The sequence below is a fragment of the Trachymyrmex septentrionalis genome, unplaced genomic scaffold, assembly GCF_001594115.1.
Source record: "Trachymyrmex septentrionalis isolate Tsep2-gDNA-1 unplaced genomic scaffold, Tsep1.0 scaffold189, whole genome shotgun sequence".
Lineage (NCBI taxonomy): Eukaryota > Metazoa > Arthropoda > Insecta > Hymenoptera > Formicidae > Trachymyrmex > Trachymyrmex septentrionalis.
The window spans coordinates 113,745-124,355 of record NW_017305061.1 but is presented as its reverse complement, the minus strand read 5'-3'; the positions used below and the strand labels follow the sequence as shown (position 1 = coordinate 124,355).

At 29.6% G+C, this 10,611-nt stretch overlaps 1 protein-coding gene across 1 annotated transcript in view; it reads right to left on the bottom strand.

The window, feature by feature from the left end:
* Positions 1–10,611, bottom strand: part of LOC108746714 (UDP-glucuronosyltransferase 2C1-like) — a 130,035-nt gene that overhangs the window by 102,717 nt on the left and 16,707 nt on the right. The window contains exons 2-3 of the mRNA XM_018483646.1: positions 2,481–2,551; positions 2,294–2,392 (exon numbers count right to left, since the gene is read on the bottom strand). Of these exons, the coding sequence (XP_018339148.1) occupies positions 2,294–2,392; positions 2,481–2,551 (170 nt within the window). The remainder of the gene's footprint in view (positions 1–2,293; positions 2,393–2,480; positions 2,552–10,611) is intronic.

Sequence of the window (10,611 nt, the reverse complement as noted above, 5' to 3'; positions counted from 1 at the left end):
GCCGAAAATGCTGCTTTTCACTTTCATATTTGATAGGGCACCAACCAAAAACTACTGCGTAGAATCAATCGAACTTTTTTCACAAGCAAGCCTTGCTATATCAGCTGTCAAAATATATAATGATTATGCGGCTTGGCTGTGAAAAAATACAAAAGTCCTCTGTTGGGAAAAAACGAAATTACTTTCCGAACAACCCAATAGAACTCGATTCACGTATGATTGAACAGTCAAAAGTGTATCATATCTCTTGGAAAAGTTCTAGTAAATATAACAAAAGTAAAAAGACTTCTTACGAAAGAATAAAATGTAAATAAATTAACATACCGGAATTCTAATCAGGAATAAAAATTCACCGAAACATGTGTAAATTACTCAAACAAGTGTGTCCATATAAGTATAGAAAATAGCCATTGGAATATATAAAGACAAATGAAACACAGACGTGAAAGACGGACATTGTGTGTCGATTGTTTTGTACGCTCGCTGATACAGATCACCATGGACTGAGAGAAGAGACGGACCGTACAGTATCAAAAAGTTAAACTTTATTTACAATAGATATGTATGCCTTATGAAGACCTTTAGTATCAGTTTGTAAATTCAAACTGTTTTTCTGCTTCTTAATATTAAGCAACGGAAATTTAAGCGTTTCCTATAGCAAGGCTCTTCATCTAAAATTTTAACCTTATACCATTGAAAATCGTGATCATACTAGCCTGTGCTCCGTTATGACAGAACGGACAGAAGTGTTATGTCTAATATGATTACGATGTTCTGTAATTCTGATTTTTAATTGTCTGCCCGTCTGTCCAACATATGACGCATCACAATTATTACACTATATCTTATAGACTACATTGCTCTTCGATGTATGGGGACAAATATCCTTCAGTACTTTTATATACGAGTATTTGCCCATTTTATTAGAACTATAAAGATACCCTGATTTTATTAAAATGTTCAAATTTTTCCGTGTAAAGAGGAATAAACGGTACCTAAAAAGATTACTAACAATATCTTATGCCATTATACCTAATTATTGTTAATTTTATATGTTACTACTCATTTTAAATATTATAATTTAAAAATGACAAAATAAAAGTTATAAGATGCTCATTTGATGTACACGCATTCATTTGACATATAGTCTAGTCTTTTTCATTGAAGAATATAAATTTCTTGTAAACTATGCGATCAGTTTAAATGAACTTCATGAGAACAAACTTAAATGATTACTTTATATTAACGATTTTTAAATTGCTGCCTTATACGAAAATGTCTCAATTTAAAAGAGAATAACTACAGAATAAGATTATATCTTCAACTTGTAATATCTTCACTTGTAATATAAAGTTCTATAAATTTAGAATTAAATATCTTTAAAATATATCTATAAAGGAAAAATCGACACGACACACAATCATATATACCATAAGCGTTTCTCACGATTCGGTATAAAGGTCTTGTGGTGCCGTTGTATATATATATATATATATATATATATATATATATATATATTTATCTATATATCACATGGATGTAACTTAATTACGTTTAATTTAATTATGTTATGTGCTAAATATGTAACAAAGACATGTAACAAAATTACTATATTTATGTCAAGATATCTCGTTTACGGCATAAAGCTGTCTTGTTGTTATAAACAGAGCCATGCGAATAATGATAAAAAAATTATATAACAGTGCCAAGTCATGTTTGCTGGGTAGTACCAATCGTTGTAGAAATATAAAGGATGCTCATTACCTATAGTGCTCATACCCAATCCTACCGTATATGTATATGAGATATTGATGTAGTACGTAAAGATGTGTCCATGTCACATTTTATCGAAACAGCAATTTCGTTAAAGTTCGGACTTCACTTTAGGATCACCTTAAACACAACATTTATGGTGCTAGTTCCTAATAGGCTGTTTCAGATAGCTTTTCCTTAATTGAAAATAATTTTGTTGGATCGTCAAAATAATTATGTAGCTCAAGCATGATGATACTGCTGCAAAAAGTTTTGATATCTCAGCAACTAACTTGAACATTCTGCATAACTATTTGAAGCGGTCCAACAAAATTATTTTCAGAGGACACTTATTAAATAACTTTTTCCATTTCTATTAGAATTATACGTTTTCGATCTCTATTATTTCCGATTACTATCTAAATTTTTAGATATTTCAGCAAAACCGTTTTTTCTACATATATAGATAAAAAATTAAAAATATAAATTGCTAGAGTTTCCGAGAGAGAATTATGGTTACTTGTTGTTACATTAAACTTACGCTATAAGTTTATCAATAGCGGGACTAAATAATTGATGTCTGCATATATGATTTGCTCCCAATAAATTTTGATGGAAAAGCGCGTAGACTCCTACATGTCTACCAAATTATAAAATTTAAGATTAATAGTTTTTTAGGTATAAAATAATTTACTTGTATTGATTTACGAAACGTGATGAATGTATACCTTAATCCTGTGCAATCTTTGCTTATATAGGAAAATGACAAGTCAACATTCTCATAATTCGGTGGAGCATCCTGTAAAATAAAAGAAACTTTTTAAATATTTCAATTACAATAAAAGAAGATTTTTAGTACGCATAATTAGAATAAAAGCACTAGATGTGGATCAAGCACTAATTCCGAATTACTTTTTATGTTTAAATTATTAAAGTATTTTTCATTTAATATACAATATATATGATGTATATCATAAGGTTCTTTAGCATTTGTTTTACTTTGGCATTTAGATAAAGAATAAATGCAGAAATCTACAGTAAAGTTTAGTTAATTTTGTCTTCCATGTTTCTGCATTTCCGTGCTTTGTGTAATGGCACCTAATAGTACTTTTATTGTGTAAATTTATTATAAAAATATTTAAAAACTTGTCAAGTCTTACAAATGATGCCATTCCGATAAGATTTATTTGTTTTAAGTATCGAAATAGAATATAAAATGTATATCTACATGTCTATATGCAAAAAATGTTATTATTGATAATTTAATTAGTTGTTATTGTTAAACGTTTAATTTTCATTTATTTTTATTGTAATTTTAAATTATTCATTGATTTTTAATTGTTACCAATTTTAAATAAATTTTAATCTGTTAAAATTGTATCATGATCCACAATTGAGAGGGTTAGGCGAAATAAAAGTCTAATTACAAAATCTAGATTTTAATAAAAATTAAAATAACTTGCTATTGTTTTATTATACACAAATGAGTATATAGTATCAAATAAATTTATGTAATGTCTTTTAAAGGTTACATGTTACAATACTTTTCTTATGATCAATATTATGTAGAGTATCCGGCGAGACTCTAGCAATTCACAAAAAGGTAGATGAGACTAAACTGAATCAAAATGTCCATTTTGCAATTTTTGCAATAGTTAATAAGATATTATCCCTGTTATGATATTCATGGGTTCAACGTACTCTGTGCGTTTTTTACATTGCAGTAACTTTTTCATAATATAATGTAAAGACCTGGATTAAGGCTAAAAAAAAACTTTAACTGTCCGTTTATATGATAACTCTGCAAGGATTTTTTTGCGTTATTCTTGATGTGGGAGTGCACAAAAAAAGAGGGTTCTTGAGATCCACATGTGATTAGTTTGTAAATTTTCGGCGTTTTGGGTATTCCTTTATTTTTTATTAAATATACGTTTACTAAATTTTCGATAGTATAAAAGTAAGTACACAAAAATGTGGAACTAAAAAGAATTATATTTCAATATAATAAATATAGTAGTTGAAATTTTATAATTTCTGTCAGTCTTCGGAGATCGCTCGGCCGGGGCGGATTTATTGCTTTAGAGCGAGTGTTGCATCATCCTCTAACCTAAATCTAAATAAACTTAATTGCTATAATAACATGCTATAATAATACTTATACATGTACAATCCTTTATCTACTTACATTATTACTCTTTTATATTGTTTAAATAATAAAATTTTATTTTTTAATTGTAAACTTAAAATATGTAGATTCTTCAAAAATGTCGATTTTCGACAGTTCATATAATTATATCTTTTTGAGCAATTCATATCATACTATTTTTTTTTTGTTAATACAAAGGGTCAACTAAAAAAATCTTACGGGTTTTTTCTTAAACATTAAATTTAAAAATTTGAAAATTTGTTATCTAAAGTAGTCATTTTTGTAAATTTTTCTAATAAAATTTTTTTGAAACATTATAATTAATAAAAAATAAAATATTTATTTGATTTATATTTATCTATCTTTGTCTGACTTTGAAGTATAAATTTCATACGTTCTGAGCTAAAAAATATGTATTCAGTTCAGAGATATAGTGTGATAAAGTTGTAGGGTTTCACAACCAAATCCTGGTGTTATAAGGAAGGTAATCAAAAATAACATAGGGTTAATTACTAAAAATCGCTGAATATTGGTTTTGAATAATTTTTATTTAAATACTATCAACTTTACAGAAAAACAACGGGAGACAAAAGTTATTAGTTTTCCATAAATATATAAGAATTTTTTAAGAATTTTTTCGGAATTTTTAATATCGTATTTTCTCATATTAATAAAAATAAGAAAATGCAGTATTAAATAGTTGATAAAAAATTCTAAAAAAATTCTTAGAGTTCTATGAAAAAGAAATTTATTTTTGTCTTTTGCAGTTTCTTTTTGTAAAGTTAATAGTTATTGAGTAAAAAATTAGGTAAATATTTATCTTTCCCAAATGACCTCTAATTAACCTTAACATCGAGCTTAACCCTTAAGGAGGTCAACCTTTTCCAGAGAATTTGTTTTTAAAGCCCCCTATTAAGGAAAAATACTATTAAAATATGTATTTTGTGTTTAAAAATTGTGTGCTATTCATAAAAATTTTTCTGTTAACAACTTTTTAATGAATAACGAGCGACAGAAAAGGTTAATAGCTTCGACTTTTAAGGATCAAGGTCAAGATTAGTAGGTCATTTGGGGCTGAATATATAAAAGTAAACATTTACCAAAAATTGAAAACCAATATTCGGCAATTTTTGGTAATTAATATCTTGTCAACTTAATGCAAAAATTGCAAAATAATAGAGGACCTTTCAACTTAGTTTAGTCCGTTTTATCAGCATATAAAATATTCAATACTTTTTGCTCAAAAGACAAAAATTGTTTAATTTCTTCTCGTAGAGTTCTAAGAATTTTTTAAAAATCTTCTTAACAATTTTTTAATACTGCATTTTCTTATTGACCACTATTTTTACCAACATGAGAAAATGCGATACTAAAAAATTCTGAAAAAATTCTCAGAACTCTATGAAAAGAAAATAAATAATTTTTATTACTTATTGTTTTTTTGTAAAGTTGATAATTGATAACTTGAGTAAAAAATTATTGAAAACCAATTCGGCGATTTTTAATAATAAATACCTTATTTACTATTGCGATAATTGCCAGTAGGTATGGCAGAAGACTTAGTTTAGTCTGCTCTATCAACACACGGTCACAATTATCATAACCGGGGCTCCTCAAAATGAAAGTGATTTTGAGAAGCATTTGTAGATAGGAATACGAGAAAAATAATTTTAGATGGCGGTCGTCCTTCGTTAAAAAGTTTTATTAAAGTTTTATTTACGTTATATTAAATGTTTATTAAAAGTTTTATTAACGTTATTAAAGTTATATTAAAAGTAGTATTAACAAAAAAAGTTTTAAAAATAACGGTTTATTTCTACTATATTTTTCAAAAATACTCAAAAATATTCGGAACGTTTAATGGTATATAATAACCTCACCCTAATCCAACCATGGTAGTTAGGTTAGGGTTAGATTATTATATACTCATGGGTATATACTATAATACAACTATATAATACGAGTATTTCTTTAAAATATTCTACTGAAAGTCGTGCGCCTCTTGTAAGGGGGAGGGGAGTGAGAGTCGCTTCGGGTGAAAAATGTAGTAGAAATAAAACGTTATTAAAAAAATTTTGTTTGTTAATAACTTTTTAACGAAGGACAATCGCCACCTAAAACCTGTCGGAGATCACTCAGGGTCATGATCTTGACAACATATGTCAAAGTCAAAGTTATCAGCAGGGTGTTCCTTAATCTAAATATTATAATTACCGCGAAGTCTTCTTTATTTTTCTGTTTAATTGTTAGTTATTTTGGTATCTGTTGCTTAGAAAATGTTTTTATTCTTTTTTCGTATTTCTGCTTCCAAATACTTCTCAAAATCACTTCAATCATTTTAAAGGGCCCCGGTTTATCATAATTGTGCACACGAAATATTTGGAGATCATTTTGAGACATCCTGTATATTACGTATGCATGCGCAAATCTTTTATTATTCTTATGGGATGTAATAATGCCATAAAAAAGAATAAAGCATTTAGTGAATAGATCCGCAGTTAGTACATGAAACTTAAATATGGATAATTACTTATACTTTATTTAATTCGAATTAAAATATATAAAATGTAATGAAATGAAATAAAATTATCCATAACGTGATCTTTATAATTATAATTATAATTATTAAACATTTTATTAATTATTTGATATTATTTTGAATAAAAAAACACATGATTTTTTTTTTTAAAGAGTGGTCCACAATTAATAGTTTTATTCTATATGTAAGAGAAGATATTTTTGTAAATATCTTTTTAGATAAAACAAAAATAAAAATAAAACAAAATCATAGGATAATATTAGGTTGTTCGGAAAGTAATTTCGTTTTTTTTAATGAAAATAAAAGACGATTTTCTTATAGTGAATAAATATTTTATTGAATTATATATTGTTCATTCTGGTCCAATACCTTTTGCCATCTTTCTGGCAGTAGCATGATTTCACGCTCATAAAATTTTTGTTCTTTGCTGGCAAAAAACTGATCCAGGTGATTTTTGACTTCCTCATTTGAAGTAAAGGTTTTACCGTCTAAAAAATTTTGTAGAGACCGGAACAAATAATAATCAGAAGGTGCCAGATCTGGAGAATATGGTGGGCAGTATATCCCATCCAAGCTGTAAAAGTTTTTGGCGAGTTACCAAACTTGTATGAGGTCTCGCATTATCTTGGTGGAACACTATACCTTTTCTATTGATCAATTCTGACCTTTTCTGTTTAAATGAATCATTCAATTTGTCCAGTTGATGACAGTACACTTCATAATTGATCGTTGTGTTGTCCGGTAGAAACTCAAAAAAACGATTCCTTTGAAATCCCACCAAACAGATAGCATCACCTTTTTTTGATGAATATCGGATTTCGAAGTGCTTTGAGCCGGTTCATCTTTTTTACTCCATGATCTCTTGCGTTTAACATTGTTGTAGACAACCCATTTCTCGTCCCCAGTGATGATGCGCTTCAAAAATGGATCATTTTCTTGACGTTTGAGAAGCAAATCACAGACGTCAATGCGACGGCACAAATTTCTTTCCGAAAGAACATGAGGAACCCATATGTCGAGCTTTGAGATTAAACCTAGGCGTTTCAAATGATCATGAACGGTCGAATTCGATAAATTTAATCTCTCAGCGATCTCACGAGTTGTTATTCGCCGGTTTGCATCAATTAATGCCTTTATTGTGTCTTCATCAGCTTCAACTGGCCTTCCAGAACGTGGTGCATCTTCAACATCAAAATTGCCGGATCGAAATTTTGCAAACCAGTTTTGGCACTGGCGTTCTGTCAATACATCTTCTCCATACACATCGGATAATTTTTTTCTTGCTTGAACAGCATTTTTACCTTTTCGATAGTAAAAAAGTAAAATATGCCGAAAATGCTGCTTTTCACTTTCCATATTTGATAGGGCACCAACCAAAAACTACTGCGTAGAATCAATCGAACTTTTTTCACAAGCAAGCCTTGCTATATCAGCTGTCAAAATATATAATGATTATGCGGCTTAAGTGTGAAGTTGGCTGTGAAAAAATACAATTAAGTCCTCTGTTGGGAAAAAACGAAATTACTTTCCGAACAACCCAATAAAATATTATAGTACACTGAGAAAAAAATTTGATTCAACAAAATGCTGAGGTCGAATACGTGCAAATAAATATCAATGTAATAAGAGCAAAGTATTTTGTGCAATTATTTTATAACGATTTTAAGTTTGGCTCAACTAAACTGAGTTATTGCAGGAAAAAGGTTTATTTGATTTTAGAATATATTTAATTGAATAGAAACTTATTTTGATAATTCATTAAATAGCGTTAATTGAGACAAAAAAAGGATATATCAAATAAACAAATAATAGAACAATCAAATTTATGTTTAAAATAATCATATATCGTTTACGCTCAACTTTTTTACGGTTGAAATTTGTATACACAATATTATCGTGAAATTTTGTACGTTTTATTTGACTAAACATAATAATAGGAGTGACCAAATATTGTAGATAGTAGATTGAACTTTATATTTATTTGATGTGATACAATATCTTTTTAATGAAATGAAATATTTTGATTATTTCGTGATAATTTAAGTTGAATAAACTATCTTTCTTGCTTGTTCAAGTATTTACAAAATATATTGAGTGTGAAGACGCTTTAGTTTAACAAAATATTTGTTTCTTTTGAAAGTCATTATAGTTAATGTAACATAAAAAGTCTCGAAAATTAACGAATTCATTTGATTAACCGTTGTACTTTAACAAAAAAAAATAATTTGATTGGAAAACAGATCGTTTATATTAAAACTTTAAAGTACGAAGCGCCTACCGGTCCGAGTGTTAAGATGTGTTGAACTATAATATATATTCATTTAAATTGAATTAATTTTCAGAAATAATAATTACGCGCCAATAAGATTATCGAGACCTTAGTAACATTCTTCATAATAACCGATATGTATAGAGAGTTACGCATGTATAGGCGAGCGTGTATAAATAATATGATTGGAAATAAACCATTTATATTAAACTTTAAAGTACGAAGCGCCTACCGGTCCGAGTGTTAAGATGTTGAACTACTATATAATATACACTCATTTAAATTGAATTAATTTTTAGAAATAATAATTGCGTGCCGATAATTCAATTGTCCGGTCGAGACAATATTTTTCGCAACAAGTTTATTACAGTTTTTTAAGATTTGGGAAATTTTTGGGGGGATTATTTGTTTTAGATTGATTGTGTGAATGTTCGATAATCTTATCGGTACGCAATTATTATTTCTGAAAATTAATTCAATTTAAATGAGTGTATATTATATAGTAGTTCAACATCTTAACACTCGGATCAGTAGGCGCTTCGTACTTAAAAAAAAAAAAATAAAATAATTTCTGTTATTGTTATAATACGAGGTCTGGCTATTAAATAACGAGACTGCTTATGAAAAAGTTTTATTTTAAAAATTATTCTACAATTAAATGCTCTCCTTCAATGTACTCCCCTCCCCTCGCCACACACCGTTCCATTCGTTTTTTCCATTGGTCAATGCTGGAAGTCTTCTTTTGTAAAAGCATTTAGGAGCTCCGCCGATTTTTGCTTCACCTTTTCCATCGACTCGAACCGGATTCCTTTTAAGGCAGACTTGATCTTCGGAAACACGAAAAAGTCACAGGGTGTTAAATCAGGCGAGTACGGCGCGTGTTCGAGCACTGGAGTGCCTCTAGCGGCTAAATAACGCTTCACAGACAGCGCGTTATGGGCAGGTGCGTTATCCTGGTGTAAGATCCACGACTTGTTTTCCACAACTCCGGCCGTTTCTTACGAACTCGTTTTCGCAGTGTTGCCAAAACTGTCAAATAGTAAGTTTGGTTTACAGTTTGACCTTCTGGAACCCATTCAGTCATTTCATTGATTTTGGTCACTGTTTGCGGAGTTGAAACAGACAGGTCGACCTGGACGTTGTCATCAGGTCATCTTCGGTGCTCTCTCGGCCTTCAGAAAACCGTTTATGTATACCATTCGAAAACACGCGCACGAGATAGAGAATTCTCACCATAGGCCTCTTTCAACAACTTATAGCACTCAGTCGGAGTTTTTTTTAATTTAACGAGAAATTTCACATTGATCCGTTGCTCGTGTTTTTCGTCACACATTGTTATCGGCACGAGAAAAAAACAAGTTCGTTTCTAACCTCTATAGAAAAAATACTACTACTGCGACAAAAACGTGTTTTCGTACTGGAATAGTAGACACTTCCAGCTATCCAACGCTGCATTCGTTTCCCACCCTACCCCTCTAGGATGCCTTCTGTGCGCGCAGTCTCGTTATTTAATAGCCAGACCTCGTATTATACTTTTATTTTTCTAATTCAATTTATTATTTACTGGTTGCATACCTATATTCTTGTCTTATTAACTACAAATAATTATTGAAAAACGCATCGCCGCGTTTGATTTGAATCTACGATTCTTAGAACGGTAACCTAATACACTTATGCTAAGCTAATCGCACTCTTGTGATCGAGTTATTGTCAACATTACTTACGAGGTCTGTTCAAAAAGTATCGCAAATTTTGTGTTTTTTCAAAAATTATTTATTTATTCATGAATATCTATTTTGTCCCCTTCAAAGTAATCCCCATCAGATATTATACACTTGTGCCAACGTTTTTTCCAATCCTCGAAGCACTTCAAAAAATTATTTTTTGTGATCTTGTTCAGCTCCT